The sequence below is a fragment of the Mesoplodon bidens genome (genome assembly GCF_964165515.1).
Source record: "Mesoplodon bidens genome assembly, chromosome: 17".
NCBI lineage: Eukaryota > Metazoa > Chordata > Mammalia > Artiodactyla > Ziphiidae > Mesoplodon > Mesoplodon bidens.
The window spans coordinates 66,900,097-66,927,924 of record NC_138174.1 but is presented as its reverse complement, the minus strand read 5'-3'; the positions used below and the strand labels follow the sequence as shown (position 1 = coordinate 66,927,924).

Here is a 27,828-nt window from a genome sequence, read left to right as displayed (position 1 = left end):
CACCCCTCCATCCCCAAGATCCAAAATTCCTTCTTCCTTTCCCAGCAAGACCCTCTGCTTAACTAAGAGGTTGAAACTGAGTAAAATTCCTCAAGGGTATTTTTTTCTTTCTTTTTTGAGAAAAAAATTTTTTAATTTTAGATTTATGCCAAACTGGTGAAATTGTGGTAGAACATATAACATGATAGTTATCATTTTTAAGAATACAGTTTAGTGGCGTTAAGAACATTAAAAATACTGTATAAATATCATCACTATCTACACCTAAAGTTTTTTCATCTTCCCAAACACCAACTCTGTAGCCATTAAACGACAACTCCCACCCCTGTAAGTCCTACCCTACTTCCTGTCTCTATGAATTTGACTACTCTAGGTACCTCATATTAATGAGATCATACAATAGTTGTCCTTCTGTGACAGGCTTATTTCACTGAACATAGTGTCTTCAAGGTCTATCCATGTTGTAGCATGTGTCTTAATTTCCTTCCTTTTTAAGACTGAATATTCCATGGTATGAATATACCACATTCTGTTTATCTGTTCATCGGTTGGTGATCATTTAGGTTGTTTCCGCCTTTTGGCTAATGTGAATAATGCTGCTATGCATTTTTTCTTTTCTTTTTAAATTACTTGGCCAGAAGAAGTTTTAAAAGATCTCTCACCAGGCCAGTGTGTGCAGTTTGAAGACTAGAAATTCCACGTTGCCTTGCCCTCATCTTCTCACAAACCAGGATCTGCAGCCTGGCATCCTGCTGCTGAAAGACGGCTGCCCCCCAGCATACTTTCCTGCAGCATATGCCAAGGAATGCTTGCCACCTCCCCTCGCTCCCCATCCTATTAGCTGGTATATTAGTTTTGTACGGCTGCCATAACAAAATAGCACAAACTGGGTGGCTTAAAACATAGAAATGAATACCCTACAGTTTTGAGGCCTTAAGTCCAAGATCAAGGTGTTGACAGGTTTGGTTTCTCCTGAGGCCTCTCTCCTTGGCTTCTAAATGACTGTCTTCCCTCTGAGTGTGCCTGTGTTCTCATATCCTGTTCTTATAAGGACACCAGTTATATTGGATTAGGGCCCAACCTAATGACCTCATTTAACTTAATCACCTCTTTAAAGGACCTATGTCCAAATACAGTCACATTCTGAGGTACTGGGGGTTAGAACTTCAACATATGAATTGGTGGGGGAGACATACGTCAGCCCTAAACAGCTGGTTCAGGGTTGAACCAGATTGACAGCATATCACTCTCACACACCCTGAAAGTTTTTTTTGTTTGTTTATTATTTTTTTTTAATTTGACTGCACCATGTGGCACGTGGGATCTTCGTTCCCCGACCAGGGATAGAACCCGTGCCCCTTGAACTGCAAATGCGGAGCCTTAACCAATGGTCCACCAGGGAAGTCGCGACCCTGAAAGTTTTTACTCTGCTGGTTTGATGAAATTGGGCTTATGGAATCGGTGCGCACTTTTATTGACATAGCCTCGAATCTGCTTAGTGGACCAAAAAACCACTTAAGACCAGACCAAAGCTGCAGAAATCCCTGGAAGGAAATTTCATTAACTCACTAACTCAACTGCATCCCAGGACAGGGTTTTCTGGCTGCTTCCTAAGAAGAATGTCAGGATGCTGCCAGCGAAGGTGGTGATGGGGGTGGGAAGGAAGCTGGTTGTGGACTTTGTGGTTTTGGGTAAATTGCTTAACTTACTGGGGCTTCAGTTTCCTCCTCTGTGAGAGGGAGGGTCTCTTTAGGTCCTTCCTGAGTACTCAAACATGGGCATCACCTGGAGGTATCACCTGGAGCTGGTGAGATGTGCAGAATCTCTGGACCCATTCCAGGTCCGCTGAATCAGAATCTACATCTTAAGGTCTCCAGGTGATTCACAGGCACATGGAAATTTGAGAGGCACTGATTTAAGACTTGTTGGGTCTGGCAGTCACAGAGGGAGATCAAGGAGCCAGTCACTTTGAAACAATTTCTCCCCTCCTTCGTTTCGTCCCCTCAGATAGCAGGTTGGAGGAAAGATGTTCATCCCTGCTTCTAAGCTGCTGTGAATACAGCTAGGAAAGGCTCCCATCCTACAGGCAACTGTCACCCCACTTCAGAGCAGAAAATAAGGGTTCAAACGCAACACCCCCCCGCCACTTGCTAATAATCCTTGGCTGAGAGATCCAGGGAATGAGCAAAGACCAACAGGATTACTGGGTTAATTTCAGAACCACCCCCCCATCTCCACCCTGCAACCTGCCATAGATTCATGTTATAAAAAGGGAGAGCTGAACTCAACAGTAAAAACAATCCAATTCGCAAATGGGCAACAGACATGAACAGACATTTCACCAAAGATGGCAAATAAGCACGTGAAAAGATCCATTATCAGTAGCCGTAAGGAAAATACCAATTAAAACCACAATAAGGGCTTCCCTGGTGGCGCAGTGGTTGAGAGTCTGCCTGCCGATGCAGGGGACATGGGTTTGTACCCTGGTCTGGGAAGATCCCACATGCCGCGGAGCGGCTGGGCCCGTGAGCCATGGCCGCTGAGCCTGCGCGTCTGGAGCCTGTGCTCTGCAACGGGAGCACACCACAATAAGATGTCACTACAGGGACTTCCCTGGTGGTCCAGTGGTAAAGAATCTGCCTTCCAATGCAGGGGACGCGGGTTCGATCCCTGGTCAGGGAACTAAGATCCCACATGCCGCAGGGCAACTAAGCCCGTGCGCTGCAACTACTGAGCTCAGGTGTCTCAACAAGAGAGCCCACGTGCTATGGAGCCCGTGCACAATTGCACAACCCACATGCCCTGGAGCCCACATGCCACAATTAGAGAGAGAAAACCCACACGCCACAAGTAGAGAGAAGCCCACACACCGCAATGAAGACCTGATGCAGCCAAAAATAAATAAAATAAATGTAAAAAAAGATGTCACTACATACCTATCAGAACATAAAAAAATAGTGACATCGGCAAATGCTGGTGAAAATGTGGAGAAACTGGATCTTTCATATGTTCCCAGTGGGAATGTAAAATGGTACAGCCACTCTGTAAAACAGTTTGGCAGTTTCTTATAAAACTAAACCATTTGACCCTGTGATTTCATTCTTGGGCATTTATCCCAGAAAACTTATGAAAACTTATGTCCACAAAAAAATCTGTATAAGAATGGTCAGAGAGGCTTTATTCATATTAGCCCCAAACTGGAAATAACCCCAATGTCCTTCAATGTGGGTAACAAACTCTGGAAAATCCACCCTCTGGAACTTTCTCAGCGATAAAAAAAAAGAGTGAACTGCTGATGCACAATACAATTGGGATGGATCTTCAGAGACTTACACTGAGTGAAGAAAGCCAGTCCCAAGGGTGACATACTGCTTGAGTCCATTTAAATGATATTCTTGAAATGACAGAATTACAGAAATGGCGAATGGATCAATGGCGGGAGGATGAGGGAGGTGAGGATAGCTATACAAGGCCAACCTGAGGGATACTTGTGGTGACGGAAATGTTCTATATCTTCACGTATCAACGTCAATGTCCTGATTTTGATATTGCGCTATGGTTTTGCAAGATGTTATCACTGGGCGGGGGACTGGGTAAAGGGTACGCAGGGTCCATCTGTGTTGTTTTTTACGACTGCATATAAATTTACAATTCTCTCAAAAGAGAGACAGAGAGAGATAAAGAAAGGAAAAAGAAATTATTCTTTAAAAAAAAAAAAGGCATAGAGACCTGGGTCCTGGTCCTCATTAGAGAAATGTGCTTCAATTCTTTGCCAGTTGAGGAATTCTGGTGCTTCTGCTGGGTGTGAGTGGGAAGAGAGAAGGTCAGAGAAGGGGAAAAGGAGGACTTCTTAAAAAATAAATTTATTCTATTTATTTTTGGCTGCGTTGGGTCTTCGATGCTGCCCCTGGGCTTTCTCTAGTTGCAGCGAGCAGGGGCTACTCTTCATTGTGGTGCGCGGGCTTCTCATTGCAGTGGCTTCTCTTGTTGTGGAGCATGGGCTCTAGGCGTGTGGGCTTCAGTAGCTGCAGTACGCAGGCTCCAGTAGTTGTGGCTCGCGGGCTCTACAGCGCAGGCTCAGTAGTTGTGGTGCACGGGCTTAGTTGCTCCGCGGCACGTGGGATCTTCCCGGACCAGGGCTTGAATCTGTGTCCCCTGCACTGGCAGGAGGATTCTTAACCACTCTGCCACCATGGAAGCCCCTGGCAGGAGGATTCTTAACCACTGTGCCATGAGGGAAGGCCAAGGAGGGCATTTTATTTATGCTCTAGAAAGCCCTACATTTCTAGGCTAAGTAGACAGGTGCTTGGACCATCCTTCCTCAGGAAATAACTGGTTGCCAAAGCCCAGCCAAACCTCAGAACCCGCGAGAAATCCTAAGAAACTACAAAACAGATCATCTGTGCCCTCGTGGGCATCACATGTCAGAAGCCCTGTTTGTCAGCAGGATGGGCCCGGGGGACACTGCTCTGCAGCCTCCAGATGTGGGAGAAGTCTGTCTGGGGTGTTCCTTCAACCACACGCCACCAGGAGGCTAGGCCTGGCTCAGCTGTTCTTGCATCAAGGCCCTGGGCAGCTTCTCAGGCCTGCCTTTGGCTGAGGGGCTCATCAAATTCCACTTGAAGACAAGAGGGAGTCTGTGGGACAGGTCATCTCCCCGAGGACGGCCGGGTGCCCGGTTGGAGGGTTCTGTAACTTCCCTCCCACCACATCCCTTGGCATCCCACCTACTTGAGTCTTGCCCCTACAGTGTTTACAGGGTGCTCACAGACTCGTGGACTTCTTGCCCTGCCCGGCGCAGACAAGGACAGTAAAGGCATGAACCAAGGGCGACACCTTGAACTGCCCTGCAGTTCACAGTGCAAGTGGCAGGATGACGGGGGTCAGGCTCCGTAAGTGGAGAGCAAGTCACTGTCCTCCCTTCACCTCCCCGCCTTTTTGTCTCACAGACAGCTGCCGTTCAACTGCCACACCCTCTCCTGTATTTTATTCATGTTTTCTGTTCACCAGAAAGCCAGCAGATTGGGCTCCTCGACCAGCAGGCCCCAATGAGCATTGCTGGGTCAGCCTCCAGTGGTTTCCACCACCATCCCTTGCCTTGGCTCGAGGGGCCTGGGGCTCGCCTCCACCGCCCAGTCGGCAACTTAAACCCACAGAACGCACCACAGGTCAGCTCCTTCTTGCCAGGAGCAGGATCAGGCTATATGGGGCCCCCATCTCCCAGCAACGCTCACATCTTCCAGCAATTTCTCTCCTTCCTATAGCGGCCACGTTACGACTTTAAGAAAATAAAGAGTAATATGCTACTCTGGATAATGCACACATAGAACATCTAGAAGAGCTGGTGAAATCAGGATAAAGACTGCAATGCCAAACCACTGTGTTTGCGTAACTAGAGCATTGAGAGGATCAGAAGGAACTGTGGCTTAATGTAAAATGACATCCTTACCCAACTCCCGTTTAGCCTTTCGTCATTTGCTGACAGAATTTCACATACGTTTACACACACATACCTCATAGCAGCCTGAAGATAAAATATTTGAATGTAAGTGCAAGTCAGACGGGATCAAAGTAGATTTTACAGATTTTTCACAGCTCTGAAAGGTAGGCTGCATCTTCCAGTGGAAGAGGGCAGCTCACGGGCACTGTGTAGGGTCTGCGTTTCCTTCCCTCGGGGCGCATTCCACCAGCAGCACCTTGGGCTCTGGTTGGTGGGGGTCGCCACAGCCTCCTGGGACCATCCTAGGAGGCCAAGGCGCAGCAGGGTGAGCCTGGGGAATTGCCGGAACCTGGAGCCTGAGCCGGGAGTGTGTCTGAGGCACCCGTGCGCCTGGGCTTCCGGCCACAGCCTAGGACAGTGAGGGAGAACACGGGGAGTCCCTTCAAACCCCGGAGGGGGAGCGACGACGAGGTGCCGAGAAGGAACTACTCCCCAGCTGTTCACACCGGCCCTTGGATTTTTTTTCCCCCGGGAAACAAAGCTCATTTCACTGTTACTCACATGGTTAAAAATGCAACCACCCTGACATGGATGTAAAAACAAACAAAATTCACACCTGAGGCAGAAATAAACCACATCGTGGCTTCTCCTGAAATTAAGCTTTGATAAGACTGGGTGGGGAGGGTAGGTGGAGAGAAAGCCGAGGAAGGGCACCCAGCTCCTGAGGCAAATGGTGCACGCGAGTGCGTGTGCACAAGTGCCCATTTTAGACAGGCATCAGGTTGTTTTTAAGTCCCTTTTCCAGAGATCAGTAACAAGGGGCCACATTTCTGCATAGCAATTCGTGGAATCACATGCTGCCTCCATGAGCTGGGATCTTTTACTAGATCTCTTGTCATTGTGTACTGTCTCTGGGCAGTTGAGCTGGAGCAACTACCCAGCTATGGGACAAGAGAATTTTCTCTTCAAGTTTCTTTCCCCAAACAGGTCCTAAGAGGTGGTCTGTACCACTTCACAGATTTATTAAATGTCAACGAGGTGATTTTTGTAACAGTGATGCTTTGTACTAATATACCAAACATAGCCAGCCCAAGAAAAATACAAACTCCACAGCTGCTTTCTTAAAACTCTCACGCCAATTCTGAAACCAGATACTATTAATACTGTCAGTTAAATAGGAATCAAAAAAGAGGTTTCAAGTAGGTAAATTAAAAACGAAGTTTCAGTTTCTGGAAAGAAACCGTTAACAATGATTGTCTCCAGGGGAGAAAAGTCAGTGACTGAGGATGAAAGCACTTACTTTTCTCTATATTCTCTTGTCCATTCTGAACTGTTTACCATGTGCATGGATTACCTATTCCAAAGAAAAAATTGAATTAAAGTGAAAATTAAATATTCAGAATCTAAACTGAAACTGTGAATACAGACTACCCCTGTTAAAGTGCTTTTTCTTAAACCTTCAAAATAAAGGGAAACAAGCTCTGCTACTTAAAAAAGCCCTTCCTCCTGCACGCCCCGCATTTCAGTCGCTGTGTGTAATTCCTTTGAGGAGCAGGGTAACCATGTGTGGGAGTTAGAGATGCATTTAATCATTTCCCCCCAAATCTGACAGAAGTGTGGCAGGGAGGGCCATCTGTTTTGTTTGAAGGAGAACTGACCCAGCATTCTGATTTCAATTAGCCTCTTTGTAGCTTTATGTCTGAGCTGGTTCCACGGGTAACAGTTCAAACTAAGTGTAGAGAGAAGCTGGCCAAGCTCTGCCAGTGCTGATTTGTTTTAACAACTGTCAGTGAACATAGAACAAGTGTACAAGACGACGTTGCTGGAAGCACATTAAAATGCAAAATTTTACAGAATCAAAACCCCACGTTCTGGAATCTGAGAGCTAAACAAAGTACTGAAATAGTGTCTTTATGTCATTATATCAAATAATTTAAAATCAATATCACTTATTTAAATTCTTAGTTTCAAACGACAAATATATGCCTACGACGTGCAAAGCCCTGTTACGCCGTGGGCCTGAACCGAAGATGATACAAGTAGCGGTTCCTGCCCTTGAGAAGTGTGTGATCTATTTGGTAGGATAAGCCTGCAAAGTTATACAATAATTTGCGTAATATTTAAGACAATAATAGAACTATCAAACATCAGTACTGAAAATATTATTATGAATTCTGAGGATGGAAAGGGAATACTTTAGTCAAAGGCTTTATATTGGAAGGGACACACACAGCAGGTTTACAAAGGTGGGTGCACTCCCTCTAGAATGGTCAAAGGTAACCCAACGATGCAACACTGCATTGGTGATGGTCCAAAGCCATCCCCATAGCTCTAGGGAAGCCAGCCTGAACCTCAGCTCCAGTTGTCACTGCCTCCTAGGGTGTGTTTGTCAAAAACACCAGATTTCTGGGCCCCCATCCTGCACAGGTTGACTGCCCAGTTCTCTGATAAATTCATGTAATGGGTCTCAAGGAAGTCACATGAATGGGGGAGAGGGAGAGTCTATTTTGGATGGCAGCTGGTTTGTGCAATTACTGATGGGCAATTTACTGGAAGTGTGACTGATTTACACTTTCCCACGGTGCTCAGGTGTTCCCAGTCCTTACCGTCTGCTTTCTCGATGTCCTGAGAGAAGGTCCTGTGACCCTGGTTCTGCAGCTTCAACAGTTTCTCAACATGTCCCTCCTCAAGGAGTTGGCCAGTTCCCCAAAGCCACATCGTCCAGGGCAGAGGAGTCATGGTGGTGGTGGCCACTGAGAGGGGACCCTGTGGCAGGGCCCTGGCTCAGCGGCAGAACCATGGTATGGATTCTGAGTCCCCAGCTCCTTCCACCCGAGCACTGCTGAAGCAGGAAACAGGGAACTCTCCACAGTGCGGCTAACCCAGCCCCACCTGCTTAGTTTACTGCTTAGTTTACATGAGACAGTCCCAGTCAACATGCTGCAACACGGTTATTTCTTAACTCTAGGAAATCCAAATTAAGACAATGTAATCATAAAGAAGAAGAACTGCTAGACATTATTAATGTACAGATCATAAAAACTGATTTTTTTAAAAAATAAAAAATACTGTATTTTGAAAAACAGGTAAAAAATATGAAATTCTTAATGGTAATGCAGTAAGGCTCATATTAACTACTATACTTACATAATTTGTCTGGCTAGATATGCATGATTAAAATTTCTGTTACTGCCTAATAGTGAAAAATTTTAGTTTTTGTTACAAAGCCCAGGAGACTGGAATTTCATTTTGCTCAAAACTCAGAAAGTATTACATTAGCAAAAATCAGTAAAATCTGACATAATAGTATAAATCATTAAAAACACCATTGGTAAATGGATTTGTATTTACAGAATCTCCATGAATATGCAATGAAGACGTTTTTACAATATTTATTAAGATAACAATTTTATAAATTGAAAGACTCAGAGGCACATAGTTTAAAAGGCCAATACCATGGGAATAATGAAGTCAACACAGAAAAGAAGACATGAACAGTTACAACCAAGACAAGATTTTTTTAAAAGCCACATCCCCCCAATACACATCATACGAATTATCCTTCAAAATTACCATAAAAAGTTACTTCCTTCAAAGAAAAATAATTCTTTCCACCTACCAAGCCTAGAAAATCCTATTTACAATGAACTGTCCTGTATTTCATCAGTATTGTTTAATATGGCCTCTTCTATTCTGTCATTAGAAGTACTGAACATTCTACAGCTATTATATTTACAAATGCACATAATATTTAAACTTGCTCTTCACTGAGAACAACTGAATATATACTTAATCAAATCACAATACAGATGTTTTAGTGTTGATAACACATTCTGTGGAGACAGGTGTATGGGGAGAGCTGTATTTAGAATTATGTTGTTTCTGAAGGATTACTAGGCCAGTAAGTCTGATAAAACTCAAGGTAGTCACAAAAACAGGTCGTTGTTGATGAAGAATTTAATTTATTTCTGTTTTAACTGGACACACGGGGCTTCTTCAGTCAACCTTCACCACACTGTATATTTTGGTAACAAACCAAAAGCATGCAAAGAAGCCAATTGTTCCTATAAAAGAAAAAACAAAAATAAATCCTTTTTCAAAGGCAGTTTCATGATTTACACAAAAATACAGGCTTAAAATGATTGGTTCCTTAAAAAAAGCCACAAAACTATAAATCATTACTTAACAGGAATATACCATAGATCCGTGAACTTTTTTTGAAAAATACAGAACTAATTCAAATCAAATTTCTTACAGAAATTGATAGAAAAAACTTTTTATGCTGTAAGATTATTGAAAGCTTTCTGTAATATATTCTTTTGCTTATTACATGGAAAAGGCTAAAATTGAAGATGAAAAGGATGCCAATTTTACTTTTCTATTTAAGAATATTTTCATTTTTTTTCCCCACGTCTTTTTTGGGAGTATAATCACTTTACAATGTTGCACTAGTTTCTGCTGAATAACAAAGTGAATCAGCTATATGTATACATATATCCCCATATCCCCTCCCTCTTGCACCTCCCTCCCACCCTTCCTTAAAAAACTAAAAACCGAACTACCGTACAACCCAGCACAGCAATACCACTACTGGGCATATACCATGAGAAAACCATAATTCAAAAAGAGACATGTACCACAATGTTCACTGCAACTCTATTTACAATAGCCAGGTCATGGAAGCAGCCTAAATGCCCATCGACAGATGAATGGATAAAGCAGATGTGGCACATACATACAATGGAATATTACTCATCCATAAAAAAGAAATGAAATTGAGTTATTTGTAGTGAGGGGGACGGACCTAGAGTCTGTCATACAGAGTGAAGTAAGTCAGAAAGAATATTTTCTTATCACAAAATGGAAAACTGCCATTTAATTAATTCAACACATGATATGAATGGCTTAAATATCAGAATATCAGATTCACAGAGTAATTAAATGGGGATATTTTCTAAGTACAGTTAGCGGGAATGATCAGTTTTCAAAGAATTATAATAAAATAACTCAAAAAGATTTTACAAAGTGTTGAAAGTGATATGATTAGAATAGTAACAAAGGCACACCCCCTCTGAAATGAGAGGTGGTGTGGTACTGGACGACAGAGCAGCTCTGTCATGAGCTGTGTGTATCATCTTTGGATTAGACACCTGGAATCTCCAAGCCCATTTCTTTATCTTATTTAAGAGGGATAATTTTATCTGCCCTATCTCCATAGACTGTTATGTAGAGTAAATGAGATGATTCATGAAAAAATACATGCCTTAATTTTCAGGTATTTTCATCCCTCTAGATTCCAAAAAATCTGAATGCTAGACAGGTGACAAAAATGAGGCTCCAAGGGGTTATGTTACATAACTGTCTAATGGCCTGTGGCTGGTAAGAAAGGCCAGAATTCAAATTCACTTTTTCTGACTTCAAGTGTAGTATTCTTTTAAACTATACCATGCTTAGATTTACTAAACATAAATTCAGAGACTCTGTTTTGCAAAAGAATATATACTAAATTGTGAAACTAACACATTTTTAAGGCTGAGGCATAGCTTTTTTTCCAAGATTACCCCGAGAAATAGTCAATAGGTAGGGGTGCAGAAGAATACAGAAGGAGATATATACATGCCCCTTGTGGAAGTTTTATCTTTAAAGTTCCAACAGTTTTCACCATTGTTTTAAATGCAATATAAACAGAAAGTATTAAAGTAGATTTGCTAAGTCAAGAGACTATACATGGGCCATTACTACAGAAGTTATGAGTGTTATTAGTCTCACATCATACATGTACCGAGTACCTACTCTGTGCATGGCATGCACACTGTGTGTGTTTTGGAGGACACACAAATACACCTTTTGGATATTCAAAGGGTCATTATTAAGACTTGGGAAGAGGTTGGGGTTAATTTCAGAAAAGTAATGGTGAAAACATAAATATATGTTTATATGTTTTTATGCTTATATGTTAACTAAGAAAGTTAAGTTTATTTTGTTCTTAACAAAATACTTTTAGTATTTTATTTTTTTCTTAATATTGAATAGATATAGTGTACATACTAAAAGTGGCATCTTTCCTTATGTGACAGAACAATTATTTTGTCTTGTATAATAGACTGACTTAAATAAAAGGTGTCAGTTCAGAGTCCTGAAATAAATATGGATGCCCCCACTTTAGAAAAATGCAAGACACTGAAAGGGCTCAACACTCCTATGTAGAGGACCTTTTCCACAAAGTGAAATACACTAAAAGTTACTGGCTTAACTGGTTGATTCAATTTGATGTGGCTCCAGAACTTAGATTACAAAATGTGTTTTACTCTAAGTAAGTAAAAATATGACACTCTAAAAATCAAGAACAATAAAGTTCAGGTGATGGTTAAATTATCTTTATAACATATGCCTGGAAAAACAACAAGACATTCACCAAGATCATTATTTTTTGTGTGTAGCAAGGAATAAATTACTCTATATATGCATGCATGGACACAAATACAGATGCACAGAAACAGTAATCCTTGTTTCACAGGCTATGACTGTTTTACAGACATTTATTAATTAAGACTTATGGCTATGGACCTAAATCTATCACATAGCATCAAGATATGCACCCCCCAACTCCAACCCCACTATGTCTGACCAATGAATGACCTGCAGTACAGAATTGATGTAAGTGCCTAAAGCTTGTTACATACTGACATAGCAACAGGGACACTTCAAAACTCTACCTAATTTTCTTAAATGTTAACAGATGAGTAAAAAATAGAAAAGTTCTAATTTTTAGAAAGTTTTTTTCTGGGACTTCCCTGGAGGTCCAGTGGTTTACTCCGTGCTTCCAATGCAGGGGGCACTGGTGTGATCCCTGGTCGGGGAACTAAGATCCCACATGCCGTGCGGCCAAAAATAAATAAAAACTTAAAAAAAAATTTTGTTTAAGTTTTTTTCTTTTTGACTCCTATATTTCCTCACATAGCATGCAACACAATCTTAGATAAAATTTTAGATGTACATTTTTTATGACAAAGAAAGGTCCCCCCAATTTTTTTTGTTTTTTTTTTTGGTGTAGCCCTTCCACAAATGCTGACCAAGCACCCACAGGGCTCTGAGATACAGAAAACTTATCTAGGTGGACAGAGAAGATATACACCTAGAAATACCAATATAAAGCACACTGTATCCCATTAGGTACTTGGATTTTAAAGTGGAGATATAAACCTGTAGTTTAAAACTTCTAGAATAAGGGATGTCCTATGATTATCTTTTCTTGATATCATTTATTCTCAATCTCATTTTGACTTCACTGCCTCAATTTCTACTTACTCCTAAACTTAGGTAGTTAGAGCTTTTTATGCTATTTCTGAAATGAGCAGAAACAAGACTGTTCCATTAAGAGATTAACAGGGAAAAACCTTGAGAACTACTGGTTGAGATGCCCCTGTACGTGCAGCACAACAATGGACCCTGTTTAGTCTTCTCCCTTAGGTTCTGTTTTCTCACCTTCAGTTTACTGATATTCACCTCACAGGGAGGCAGACCAAACTATGCTTAGCTGCGCTCAAAACTAAATACAGGAGCACTGAGTAGGCACAACTTTCATGTGAACTTGTAATTTGGATGCAAGTTAAAATAACTGTAATCTGCCTAAAAACTTATTAACTAAAAATAACTCATTCTAATTCTTACCTGTAAAAAGAAAGAAGATCAAAACCATTATCATGGTATAACCAAAGTACAGAATTGTACTTGCTGTTCCTGTGATTTGCAGTTTTGAAAAGAAGTAGTGTATTGCATATATTAAGAAATAAACTGCAGTAAAGCCACTGGTAAGGAATGAACGCCATTGCCAATGATAATCCTGGGTAGAAAAGAAAAAAATGAAAGATGAAGAATTACTTTCCAATTAATAGATAACATGTAGTAGAATAAAGTTATAAAGCAAACATAGCTAAGTGAAATAGCACCCCAAACCTAATTTTTGCTATTGGTTCCAGTCTCTTTCTCACACTGAACTTTGCCAATTTCCCTCCTCACTAAAGGTGCTGAGAAGCATCCTCTACTTTTGATGGAACTACTTAAAGACTGGCTAAAAACGTTTAGAAAAATCTTAAACAGTTTATGAATAATGAAGCATTAGGCTATATTTTAAAATGTATGTTTCCCAAAAAGAAAAGAAATATAGGAAGAGCTTAGTAACATAATTCAAAATTAGTTATTACTTATAGTCTAGTCATCTCTATATTAGGAAGAAGATTATCCTCAAAAAAAAAAACCTGGTTGAAACCCATTTTTAGTTATTACTAACAATTTATATAAGGTAGGTTTTTAAATACAGCTTCTCTTACTTCTACATAAAGTGGCTTACAGCTTAGCAGGAGATCTTCTAAAAGATACTTCACTATCTTACCCTTTGGAATATGTAAAAAATATATATATATTTCAAAAGCACACCAAGATCAGAAAATCCTAAAGAATCCACACACGAAAACTACTAGAACTAATAAATGAACTCAGCAAAGTTGCAGGGTACAAGACCAACATGAAAATCAGTGTTTTCATATACTGACAATGAACGATCCAGAAAAGGAAGTTTAAAAAATTATTCCATTTACAACAGCATCCAAAAGAAAAAAATACCTAGGAATAAATTTAACCAAGGAGGTGAAAGACTTGTACACTGAAAACTACAAAACACTGCTAAAAAAAAAAATTAAAGATGATTTAAATAAATGGAAAGCCATCTGTTTTCATGGATTAGAAGACTTAATATTGTTAAAATGGCAACACTCTCCAAAGCAACCTACAGATTCAATGCAATCCCTATTAAAATTCCAACAACTTCTTAGCAAAAATGAAAAAGCCAATCCTCAGAGTCAAAGGAAATTGCAAAGGGCCCTAAAGAGCCAAAATAATCTTCAAAAAGAAGAACAAGGTTGGAAGACTTACCCTTCCCAATTTCAAAACTTAATACGAAGCCATGGTAATCACAACAGCGTGGTGTTGGCATAGAAACAGCATATATACCACTGGAACAGAATTGAGACTCCAGAAATAAACCCACACATCTATGGGCCAATGTGTTTTCAACAAGGTTGCCAAGGCCATTTAATGAGGAAAGAATAATTTCTTCAACAAAAGGTGCTGGGAAAACTGGATAGCCACATGCAAAAGAATGAAGTTGGACCCCTAACTAATACCACATACAAAAATTAATTCAAAATGGATCAATGACCTAAAACTATACACTTGGAAGAAAACATGGGGGTAAATCTTCATGACCTTAGATTTAAGCAATGAATTCTTAGAAACAAAAGAAAAAAATAGATAAATCAGACCTTCAAAATTAAAAGTCTGGTGCAAAAGACATCATTAAGAAAGTGAAAAGACAGCCTACAGAATGGGAGAAAAAATTTACAAATCATATATCTGATAAAGGTCTAGTATCCAGGATATAGAAAGACCTTTAACAATTAAACAAAAAGATAAACAACCCAACTTACAAATGGGCAAAGGAATTAGACATTTCACCAAACAAGATACCCAAGAAAATATGCTCATCATCATTAGTCACTGGGGAAATGAAAATCAAAGCCACAGTGAGATACCACTTCACACCTTCTAGGATGGCTATACTTTAAAAACCCAGAAAATAGCAGGTATTGGCAAGGATGTAGAGAAACTGGAACACTTGTGCGTTGCTAGTAGGAATGTAAAATGGTGCAGCCACTGTGGAAAAAACAGTTTGATGGTTCCTCAAAAAGTTAAACAAAGAATGACCGTATGACTCAGCAATACCACTCCAACATATATACCCCAAAGAACTGGAAACAGGTACCCAAATAAATACTTGTACACGAATGTTCATAGCAGCACTATTCACAATAACCAAAAGGTGGAAACAAACCTAATGTCCATCAATGAATGAATGAATAAACAAACTGGAGTACGTCTATCTATGCAATGGAATATTACTCGGCTATAAACAGGAACGAAGCACTGATACATGCTACAGTGTGATGAACCTTAAAACATTCTGCTAAGTGAAGGAAGCCAGACACAAAAGGTCACACATAACGTATGATTCCATTTACATGAAATATCCAGAACAGATAAATCTGCAGAGACAGAAGCAGACTGGTGGTTGCCAGGGTCTGAAGGGGAGAGAAGAACGGGAAGTAACTACTTAATGGGTATGGGATTTTATTTAGGGTTGATGAAAATATTTTGAGACAGAGACAGTGGGTGCACAACACTGTATATGTAGTAAGTGCCACTGAATTGTTCACTTTAAAATGGTTGATTTCATGTTATGTGAACTTAACCTCAATTTTTAAAAGAAGCGTCTCAAGTTTAACAAAGTCAGATTTTATCTCCTGTAGAGAAAACAACTATAAAAGAACGATTTAACACAATCTAAATCTTTAAAAGTCACCTAAGGACACCAACACACATCACCATGTTGCCAAGTATATAACTCATAACAATGTAATCTCTGAAATGTTTTAATAAATTTTTCTACTTAAAATGTTTATTTTCACTAAATTTTCAGTCTACAAGTGTCTGTATTACAAAAAAAGAATATTAATTTTAAAGTCAGACAGTTAAAGAATAAAAATTCAGCAAAATGTGTTATTCTCAGGAAATTAACATTTTAAAGTTAAGCTCTAAATAAATAAATATACTGAATTAGGATACTATCTTAATTCAATCTTAAAGAAGGCTACATTCGATTTAGGAATACAGGTCAATTTCTACCTTAGTAACACATATTTACAGAAATTACTTCAATTACAGTTAAGTCCCCTACATATGAACCTTCAAGTTGAGAACTTCCAAAGATGCGAACGTGCATCTGGTTCCAGCAAGGAACCAGCACCTGAGCCATTAGCGTCAGGCGTGAGCGACATTGCAGCTTGCCCTCCGTCTCCTGTTGCTGACGATCCTTCAGCTCTACCGTCTCCCACCTCCTCTCCCTCCTCCAGTCAGTAACTCTTCTTGCCTGTTCACTCGATGCCAGCCCTTGTACCCCAATTGCTGTACTGTACTACTGTACTTTTCAAGGTGCTGTACTGTAAGATTTAAAATGATTTATTTTTTCTGTTTGTTTTTTATCTATTATTTGTGTGAAAAGTATTATAAACCTATTACAGTACAGTACTATATAGCCGACTGTGTTAGTTGGGTACCTAGGCTAACTTTGTTGGACTTATGAACAAACTGGACTTATGAACGCGCTCTTGGAACAGAACTCGTTCGTATGTAGGGGTCTTACTGTAATAGTATTCAAAGTGGCCTTATGCCAAATTATAAATACTGTCCCCAAATTAACGTAATTGAATATTGCTAATACATACCTCTGCACATAGGTGGAAATAGCAAAGAAGTATAGTTGCTTCAGAACAGGTAATAACCAAAATGATAAAGACCAGGAACAGGAAGCCAAACATGTAATACATCTGGTGTGACCTATAATCAAACATGTCAAGATGAAGCTATTAATATTTTCTCTTTGACACAGTAAATGACACAATCTTCTCATTTTTCTTGAACTGAAAATGTTTGCTTTTTCTCCCAACTAATCAAAGACAAATTCTCGCAGATTTAGATGGTGATGGGGCGGGGGCGGGGCAAGGGGAGGAAGGGTGCAGCAGTGCTATTGGACTCTGCCCTCCTGTTCAGGGAGAACCTAAAGCTCTTATTTATTCAAATACGCTTAGCCCGTCTGTCTACTGGTGAGTCAGACAAATTTGATAAAACAATTAATGTGAAGACAGAGCCAAACTAAGAAACGGTTACATTTGGTACATATTGTTTCTTATCATATATGATAAAAATCAGTTGGATCTGGAAAAAACACTAACAGTCAGGAATGAAAGACAAGTTCTAATCACTAAAAAGCTCCAATTTGGTTCTGACAATGCTACCTGGAACCTCGGTACTTTCTGTAACATATGTCAATGTGATCAAATAAGGATCGTGATATACTGCAATGTACACACCCTAACAGTGAGGCTCAAAATTGCCACTATGTGCTTTCCCATTCGAACAAGAAATCAGAGAATGAAGGGATCTTGGGATAAGAAACGACTTTGTGATTTCTTTTTCCCCGCTTTGGCTGTGCCATGCGGCTTGTGGGATCTTAGTTCCCCGGGCCCTCAGCAGTGAAAGTGCAGAGTCCTAACCACTGGACCACCAGGGAATGCCCAAGAAACGACTCTGAAGGTTGTCTAGCTCAACCCTTCCTCCAATGCTGGCTTGAATACCCTCTATCAAGAGCTCAGAGCACCTCCTCTGAAGCACTACAGATGACTTATTAAAGAGCACAGGTTTGGAGAGATTTAGGTTAATTTTCTGTCATACAGAAAATGTAGCTGTGTGACACAGGCAAATTACTTAACCTCCAAAATCTCATTTTCACCTCTGTAAAATGGGATAATACCCACTTTACAGAGGTCTGAGAATTAAGTAAGAGTAAGAAATAATAAGCACTTGATTAATAATAACTTATCACAATTATTCTTTCTCACACTGAAAAGATAAAATAACCTTTTGTCTCTTAAGATTTCTGATAATTGGAGAATGGCTTACATTTATAAGGTATAAATAGTAATCCATATAAACAAAAAGAGAAAGCTAGTACTACATATAATGGGAATGGGAATAAGAGGACTTGACTTAGTCCTTAGCTTACCAGATACTATTCAGGATGAAGAAAAGCTGTATAAAGATGCACCCAAAGGGCAAAATCCCTCCCATGATAATACCAGGTAACGGCTTTGTGTAGAAGGACTGCTCAGGAATTTGACGTGGAATCTGATTGGTTCGAACTGGGTGTTCAATGGCCTTCAGAAAAAAAACAAAAGAAAGGATTCAAAATTATATATCTATAATCTAGTACAGAAAGGAAAAAATTCTTCTCTGTACTAGATTATTTGCCTGCTTTTTCTCAGCTTCCATGCTGACACGAATGGCGATACAAGTCTACCTGAGTCATCCAAGCGACATTTGTATTTAGAAGCAACAAACCAGATACCATCAGGTACAATATTCAGTCTGTCTTCTGGAACAAGCCACCACTGTTTCCAGCAGTGATCCAATGACTAATGGCTTTAGACAAGTAAGAAACACACAGGAGGAGATAATATAGTACTCAGAAAATAGTACTTAATAAAAAGGTAGAGTTAAGTTTTTCCTTTTAATTACATACTTGCTGTAAGAAAATCAGCTGGTTCTGAAACCGTGGTCAATGTATTTTTTTTGGAGATGGACAATGTCATCTTTATTAAAATTGCTCAATTTTACTAAGACTTAAGAACACGAAGAAGATAATGACTGGCTCTATGAAGCTTTATAATCCTAAATTATTGGTGATGTTCTCAACTATTCTCCCTTTCATAACACACTACATGGTAGTATAAAAACAAATGGAACCTAAAGTACCTAAACATAGTTACATAAGAGGAAAAAAGAGTACATATGTAGAAATTCATTTCCTTGCAAAAAAAGTTCAAAAACATACTTCTATAGTTTTTGTGATGACATATCAAAATTTAAAACTTGATAATCTCATTGAGATTATACTCCTGTGGACTAGATTATTTTACATGTAGGTATATGTGTATATAGGCAGAGGACCACGAAATCGTTCTTCAACTTTTATATTTTTAGAATTTTAAGTACTTATTTAATCTATGTAATTAAAAAATTTTCAAACCATATCAGTTTACTACTTATGCTATATAGATTTTAAGTCATAAATTAAACAAAATGCCAAAGAACTGAAAAATCTTTTGGTAGCCTGGCATGGTAGGTGCAGTGGAGACTCTGAAGTCTCTTAAAAGTCAAAGTAGGACTGTGTGGGGCAGCCTGGGGCAGCCCTGGAGCGGCTGACCCTCTGCCTGTGGGGACGGGAGTCGCGAGGCGGCCGCCATGGCGGGGTCGGAGAGCCAGCTCAAGAAAATGGTGTCCAAGTACAAATACAGAGACCTAACTGTACGTGAAACTGTCAGTGTTATTACTTTATACAAAGATCTCAAACCTGTATTGGATTCATATGTTTTTAATGATGGCAGTTCCAGGGAACTAATGAACCTCACTGGAACGATTCCTGTGCCTTATAGAGGCACTACATATAATATTCCAATATGCCTGTGGCTGCTGGACACATACCCATATAATCCCCCTATCTGTTTTGTTAAGCCTACTAGTTCAATGACTATTAAAACAGGAAAGCATGTGGATGCTAACGGGAAGATATATCTTCCTTATCTACATGAATGGAAACACCCACAGTCAGACTTGTTGGGGCTTATTCAAGTTATGATTGTGGTGTTTGGAGAAGAACCTCCAGTCTTTTCTCGTGCTACTATTTCAGCATCCTATCCACCATACCAGGCAACAGGGCCACCAAACACTTCCTACATGCCAGGCATGCCAAGTGGAATTTCTGCATACCCATCCGGATACCCTCCCAATCCCAGTGGTTACCCAGGCTGTCCTTACCCACCTGGCAGTCAGTATCCTTCCACAACAAGTTCCCAGTACCCTTCCCAGCCTCCTGTGACCACTGTTGGACTTCCCTGGTGGTGCAGTGGTTGAGAATCCACCTGCCAGTGCAGGGGACATGGGTTCGATCCCTGGTTCAGGAAGATCCCACATGCTGTGGAACAGCTAAACCCGTGCGCCACAACTACTGAGCCTGCGCCTTAGAGCCCGCAAAGCACAACTGCTGAGGCCACGTGCCACAACTACTGAAGCCTGCACTCCTAGAGCCCTTGCTCCGCAACAAGAGAAGCCACTGCAATAAGCCCGTGCACCGCAATGAAGAGTAGCCCCTGCTCGCCACAACTAAGCCCGTGCGCAGCAGTGAAAACCCAAGGCAGCTATAAATAAATTATTTTAAAAAAAAAAAAAAAAAAAAAAAAAAAAAAAAAAAAAAAAAAAAAAGTCAAAGTAGGTAAGTTTCTTCCAAGGTTTTTCCAGGTCCCCTCACAAAGTGTACTACACTACGTAATTTCTCTTAACCTTGTGGAGATACTTTCAGAGGAGAGCAGAGATAGTGAAGTGGAGTTAGAGGAGGACACTGAAGGATTCTCATTCTCCTCAGCGTGAGGGGAGAAAGGGGGCAGCAGAGGTGGAGGCCGAAAGACGGGAGGGAGGGCCTGAGACTTGCTTCTAATATTTCTTAAAATCAAATATTAGCAGGTAAGCATACAAAACTTATTCCAAAGCTACATATTAAAAAAATTGCTACTCTTGCTGTATAGTCACTTTTCTTACAGCTTCATTTCCTAACCCATACTCAGTTTTACCCAGTTTACTTTTAGTTAAGTGATATAGATTAGAAACACTTATGGCTAAGAAAAAAATGCATGTACTTTTTAGGTTAAAAAAAAGTAATAATTTATTTTTAATGTAATACATTCAAATTTTTCATTAGTTTAAATTAGCATTTAATTTCCTATTAATCCATTTTAGTTTCCATTTCCATTTACTTACAGAACTTTGAAATCTAAGTTTACATCCATAACCTCTCTCTACCACACTCTTCTGAGTACTATTTTAAGAATGACTGCAATCAAACTAGGAAGTCATCAATTTTCTATGAAATCCAGATCCCACAGGACTAGTTTGTATCTTTTAGATAGCTATGTCTTTTAAGGTGGCATATGCTAATTTCCACAGTTGAGATTCATTTGAATAAGTTAACACCTATAAACTTACATTCTTCTTAAAACCAAAGTATGCACCAATAAATGTTAGAGGCACAGATATGCAGAACCAAAGAGCCAATATGGCAACCAATGTCCCAAAAGGAATAGATGCTGAAGATCCTTCTCCCCAGAGAATCAGATTCATTATAAAGAAGTCAGCAAACACAATCCTGAAAGACACAATAGGTTTGGGTAAAACCTGAGGTGGAAGCAAAATGATATAGTAGCAATCATATGTAGTTAATATCACGATTTCTGTATTATACACAAGGAAAGTGGAACTGCTGAGTCATAGGGTATGTGAATTTAAAACTTTAGTGGAAACTGCCAAATTGCTCTTCAGATTGGTTTTGCCTGACCTAAACTCCTACCAGCAGCTTATGAAATTTACCTCTTTCCATATTTTCATCATGCTTGGGATTGTTAACTTTGTTGTTTTAATTTGCATTTCCTATTGACAACTGCAGCTGAGCATCCTTGTGTTTGTTGGCTTTCTAGGTTTTACCTTTGGTGACTTGCTGGTTATATTCACCGCTCATTTTTCATTTGGGTCGCAGGGCTTTTGCAAAGTCACATATGTGAGTTATTTATATACTCCAGCAACTAACTCCTTGTTAAATACCTTTCTCCTAGTTTATGACTTTTAAGAACCCAAACATATGTGTACTTCGTCCCTTGCAGTCATTCTTCTACGAGTACATTTTTAAAACATGGCTGTAATAATACTATAATCACTTCTGTGTACCCCCCCTCCACACAGTGTTTAATGTTATCAAAGTGGTCACTTTTTTCCTTTACCTTTTGTGTAACTTAAGAAAGCCTTTCCTAACCCGGACTCGTAAAAATACTCTTCTAAATTTTTGTCTAATTGTTACACCCGTTACATTTAGGTTTTAATCCACCTGGAACTGATTTCATGTGTGTGAGGTAAGAAGAGAATTTTTCTCCCTTCATGTGGACAATCAATTGTTCCAGCATCATTTTACATTGTTCCTCTGGTTCGTGATGCCACGTCTAGCATGCTTCTGTGTATACATGGTCTACTTCTGTGTTCTCTATCCTGGCAGCCACAGGACCTCTCCAAATGCCTTTGCAATACCTGGTCTTCTCATCAGGTAACATGGTGAATTTGTATGTATCTCTAACAAGCTTTGTAGACTTGTCATATGGACTGTCCCTATTTTGAGAAGTTACTTCAGGTGCTGCAAAGTTTTTCTGTTGCTAATACTCCTGTGAATACAGTCTTTTCCCCACACAACTACCACTACCATTAAGATGTTTCACTTGCTACTGGTGGTATTCATAATCTTGAAATATTAGCTGATATCTAGCCATTTTGCCAAACTCTTTTACTAATTCTACAAGTTAATAGCTCAAATTTGTTTATGTTCTCTGTATACAAATTATGTCACCAATAAATAATAATGTAATCTCCACCTTTCTTTTTGTTTCATATCTTAATGTAACTAGAACTTAAATAACTGAAGCCCTTAAAAGTGATTTATGAAAATGTCTCTGGTGTTTCATCATTAAATGATGTTGGTTTTGAATCAGAGATGAGATTTTTATTAATAGAAGGGAGCATTTCTCTCTCCATTAAATTCTTTTTAAATCTGGAAACAATCTTTAATATTATCAAATGCCATTTTGCTGTGCCTACCGCAATAATTATATGCAGGTGCTTATTTATAAAAAGAATTTTATGAATTGATTTCATAGTATCAAATGGTCCTCCTTTTCCTGGACGAACACCAATTTCCCTTTGCCCTGGGGACGTGGGTGCTTGGCTCTTCTTCTCTCTACTTACCTCATCATCCCCTGGTGAACACCTGTTTTTAAGGGTGGGATGAAGATGATAAATCAGAGAAGGTTTGATCAGAGCTGTAAAAAACTAGCATAGGATAATTTCCGTGAAGGCAAAAAGGAAGGAGTTTCGAGGAAAAGGTATTCCAGTGTTACACAATGTAAAGAGGTAAAGACAGGGAAAATGGTTTCTAGATTTGAAAATGGGAACATCTTTGGTAACCTTAGAGAGAAGTTCACTAAAGTGATGTGGGAAAAAGATTATGTGGGTTTACAATGTAAATATATGCTAAGAAAATCAGAGTAAGGGAGTATAGACTATTTTTTCAAGGCATTTTGTTGAAAATTGAAAAGAAATAAAGACAGCAGACGAGAAGATGCTTACAGAAAGCTCTTTTTAGAATATGGGAAACGTAAGCCTATTTGTAGGAAGAGATGAAACACGTGACCAGAACACAGAGAAAGAGAGAAATGGATTATGTCAGAGATTGGGGGGATGTTTGAAAGGCAAGATGCCAAGGGAAATTGTGGCTGACGGTCTTGGTGAGGAGGGGCACTTCTTCAACTGACAGCAGAGCGAAAGAAGACGAAGGATATGGCTTGAGGAAAGCATAAGAATTTGAATAGAACATGAATGGCTGAGAGGCGTGTGAATCTTCAATGGAGGTGAAAATCTGAGACTATTTAACCCAATCCTGTATAAAAATGCCAGCTCTTCTTTCATTTCTGGCCTGCAAATGGGACAGTCCTGGCTTCAAGATTTAACCCTTGGCCTCCTTTATTACTGCTGATTATTCAGAGGCCAGTTCTCGCCCTCCATTAATCTGTGAGTGGGGGATAAACTGGGTTCTACTTTCAGGACCAGACACACATCAGATACTTGATATCAGAAGCTATCTTCCAAAGCACCACAGATGTTCTGTTTTTTTTATGCTGGTGGTTGTCTTTTTCATTTCTGGTATATGTTACTCTAATCTAATTAATGGAATACGCTTAAAAGTAGCTATACTTATGATAAAAATCCAAAAATGTATGCCTGCCTGAACGATCTTCAGGTGAAGATTCATTTCTGTGATTAGGTCAAAAACTTTATATGCAGCCTTACATGACAATATGCCAGACTAAGAAACAGACTTTTAAGAAAAGGAATATAAAATTTCTCATGTCTAAAGGTACCCTTTCCAGATAAGACATGTAGTTGCCATTCTGCAAATGTTTATTAAATATTCACTATTTAAAAATTACATTCATTTTCTTGGGTACACAGAGACAGAAAAGGTTAGACTTACAGGCCAGAAATTCTGGGAACTAAAATATGACTATGTCAAGCAAGTTATTATTGAAAATTCACTTACCCAGGACAAAGAAATGATGTTAATAAAACGTTTGTTTTCCACTTCTCACCTCCAAAGGCTGTAGAAGAAAACAAAAGTGGCATTAACATAAAGACTTTTCTTCAAAGCAAACCAAATATCCATACCTCAGGTCTGGTACTAGACAAATTAACAGACAGCACTGGGTGCCTATTCCTGGAAAATGACCCTAGCAATGTCCTAATACTCCCTAATCAAATGATCCAAATCAGAGATGCACATCACAACAGGACTGGCCTGGATAAGTCCCGCTCTAAAGACTGTTTCAGCATAAAATAAATCTAGTGTCAAAGGAAAGTCATCCAAACCAGTTTTCCTTTTCTAATCTTTTTTTTTTAACTTCAAAACAAAACAAACCCTTAAATTCTAACCCAGTTTTAATTAATGGGACTAGATGGAAAAAGGGTGCACTGCAGATTCTCGTTTATCTTGAGGTCAGCTTCAGAATTTTTTATAAAACTAGGAACCCTCAAGCCTGACATGCAACACACTTCAATGTCCATAGTAGGTCTGAGTCTCCAGGATGCCTCCAGCACTGGAGTTTCAGGTAGGCCGTGGGTGGCGGTGGGGAGATCAGTGTGTAGGATCAGGTGACCAAGAAGAGTAGAAGGGTTACGGCCACTTGACAGAACAAATTTACTTACAGACGTTTCACTCTCCTTTGCCCCACTCTAATTTTTTTCCCCACTTTAAAAAAACAATTAAAAACTTAAGTCTCGGGCTTCCCTGGTGGCGCCGTGGTTGGGAGTCCGCCTGCCGATGCGGGGGACGCGGGTTCGTGCCCCGGTCCGGGAAGATCCCACATGCCGCGGAGTGGCTGGGCCCGTGAGCCATGGCCGCTGAGCCTGCGCGTCCGGAGCCTGTGCTCCGCAACGGGAGAGGCCACAACAGGGAGAGGCCCGCGTACCAAAAAACAAGAACAAAAACAAAACTTAAGTCTCTAAAGAAAAACAAAAAGAAAATATTCCTCTGCTCCTAGTTTACAAGTTGGAGATAAAACTGGCTGAGATCTGAAAACCGCTTTGATTTTTTTAAAAAGTCTTAACAATTTATAAGCAAGTTTAAGTACCTCTTGCCCTAAAAGAAAACAACAAAGTATATATATATGATTTGAATTCACAGCATTACTGATAGGCTATTGTGAAATTATGAATTTTGGGTTTAATACAACTCTACTCAAATTCTCAACATATTTCTTTAAACATTAAAAATGCTTCTATAAAATGAAGCATTTTTTGACGAGGGCCACGTGACAGTGTGTCTCAGAATGTTCTGCCTGATTAATATGCTACTTAATCTGCGGCTAGGAGAAATGAAGGACGGAGAGACGATGAAGGGGAGGTGTGTCTGTCGGGCAGAGAGTACGGATCAGAACTCAAGTAGAGGGAACTGCATGTGGGAAGGTAGGTGCACAGGCTGGCTGAGGAACTCAAAGAAACCCAGTGCACAGAAACAGCGAGAAAGGGGGATAAGGCAGGGGTCCAACCGTACCTCATATGTGTTAAAATACATCTGACCACCCTAATCCTGTCTGTTAGTAAAGAATGAAAGAAAAAAAGAACACTGACAAGATTCACAGAAATTAAACACACTCACACACACATACATGAATATAGAACTTCACATACTCTATGCATCTAGCAAAGTCTAATATTTCTATTTGGGGTTGAGTCTAGCCAACCACACCTTCAGGCCACCTATGTAACCCTACTGTGTTTTAGGGTTAGTCCCTAAACCTTATTCCTAACAGAAGACCTTGGGCAACCCTAGCCCTGCGTCAGCATCTCCCTGGCGTTTAAATTCACAGATTACCTATGGGACCGTCTCAACAGGACTACAGGATTCCTAAGCAGGGCAAAGTCTGGCATTTACTGACCCCAGCAAAGCTGCTTTCTAAGTCATCTAATCATATCCCCATCCTTACTCTGTGGCTCTGATTCTTTTCTTCACTGAACTTTATTTTACTTCTGGAAAGCAAGAATACAAGAGAATCCAACAAATCAAGGTACAAAAGTAACTCACTTCAGGGCTCTTTAAAACAGTGAGATCTTAATTTACTTTAAGTACAGTTTACTTTTATAAATATTACATTGATGTAAGTACGACCTCTCTCATATAAGGTATTCCTGTATATACTACTGGTTTTTTGAAATTTATTTAATTAATTAATTTATTTATTTTTGGCTGCACTGGGTCTTCATTGCTGCATGCGGGCTTCCTCTACTTGTGGTGAGCGGGCTTCTCACTGCAGTGGCTTCTCTTGTTGCAGAGCATGGGCTCCAGGCGCGCAGGGTCAGTAGTTGTGGCGCACGGGCTTAGCCGCTCCGCAGCATGTGGGATCTTCCTGGACCAGGGCTCGAACCTGTGTCCCCTGCACTGGCAGGCGGATTCTTAAGCACTGCACCCCCAGGGAAGCCCTATACTACTTGTTTTAATGAATAAATCAGTGATACTCATATACTTTTTCCTTTATTAGTCTAAATATGTTTCTATGAATGTAGCAAATCTAAGTTGTTCAGCCAAACCTGTGAAGGAGAGACGGGATGGTGGATAAGCAGCACCCACATTTATTTAACCCACTGTTTAAGCATGTGTGAACGAGCAAATCTAGGGACAGTCGCCCACTTCACAAGCTTCATTAAATAAGGATACACACCTGTAACACATATTGTTTAAAAAGCATCAACTGCCAGACACAAAGGCTCAGACCACTAATGCAGCAGGTTAGACTCCTGATCTGAACACCCAGCAGGGTGGCTTTTACTTACACTTATAGAATCTGGCAGCGACATAGCCTGCAGGAGTGCCCAGCAGCACCCATAAGACCACAGCACAAGTCATCAGTGCTCCTCTGTTGGCAGGTGACAAAAATCCCAGGCAAGCAAAAACTAAAACATAGAGTTAGGAAGTTTATTATGGTTTCCTTTGAAGTAACAGAAGACCCCTCTCATGTTTTCAACAATAAACTAAATACAACTTCATGGAAATACACGCTCTTACCAGGCAACCACACCGAAACTCAGTAATATTTAAGGCACTGTATCTATAGGATCACACATAAAGCAAGCTCCACTTTGGAAGTTTCCTGCCAGGGTCCGTAAGGCCCCACCTTTCCTGTTATCCGCGGAGGCTCACTGGACGCTCATGAGTGCCTGCAGCTCTGCTGAGATTCAAGTACAGCTTTTAGAATGAACACCAATAAAAAGTACTCCCATTATAAACTATGCTCACTTTTTGTTCCTTTTAAAAACAATACTGAGTCCTCTGGGGTGAAAAAAACCTTGTAACATTAAAACATAAAGAGATAAGACAGAATCTAATCAAAGAACCAAACAGGGGAAAAAAGATTTCATAGCACTGTTCGCTTTGTGAACACAAGTTACTGAAGGGCTTGGTCAATGACTTGGGAAATTCTGGTTCCTACCCTTATTCAGCTAGTTCGTTTTATTTGTTCTTCCCTGTGTAACCCTCCCAACTAATAGGTAAAGAAGCACTATCTTGTATTTATAGCAAT

General features: G+C 39.9%; 2 protein-coding genes across 2 annotated transcripts in view; one reads left to right on the top strand and one right to left on the bottom strand.

The window, feature by feature from the left end:
- Positions 1 to 8,816: 8,816 nt before the first annotated feature.
- Positions 8,817 to 27,828, bottom strand: part of TM9SF2 (transmembrane 9 superfamily member 2) — a 60,414-nt gene continuing 41,402 nt past the window's right edge. The window contains exons 11-17 of the mRNA XM_081215190.1: positions 27,083 to 27,202; positions 24,297 to 24,354; positions 21,149 to 21,308; positions 18,117 to 18,268; positions 16,780 to 16,891; positions 13,112 to 13,283; positions 8,817 to 9,504 (exon numbers count right to left, since the gene is read on the bottom strand). Coding sequence (XP_081071316.1) covers positions 9,437 to 9,504; positions 13,112 to 13,283; positions 16,780 to 16,891; positions 18,117 to 18,268; positions 21,149 to 21,308; positions 24,297 to 24,354; positions 27,083 to 27,202 — 842 coding nt within the window. The 3' untranslated portion in view covers positions 8,817 to 9,436. The remainder of the gene's footprint in view (positions 9,505 to 13,111; positions 13,284 to 16,779; positions 16,892 to 18,116; positions 18,269 to 21,148; positions 21,309 to 24,296; positions 24,355 to 27,082; positions 27,203 to 27,828) is intronic.
- Positions 19,281 to 20,023, top strand: LOC308604876 (tumor susceptibility gene 101 protein-like; the record flags this gene model as incomplete). The annotated part of the gene is made up of 1 exon (XM_081214440.1): positions 19,281 to 20,023. The coding sequence occupies exon 1, from the start codon at positions 19,355 to 19,357 to the stop codon at positions 20,021 to 20,023; it is 669 nt and encodes a 222-aa protein (XP_081070566.1). The 5' UTR covers positions 19,281 to 19,354.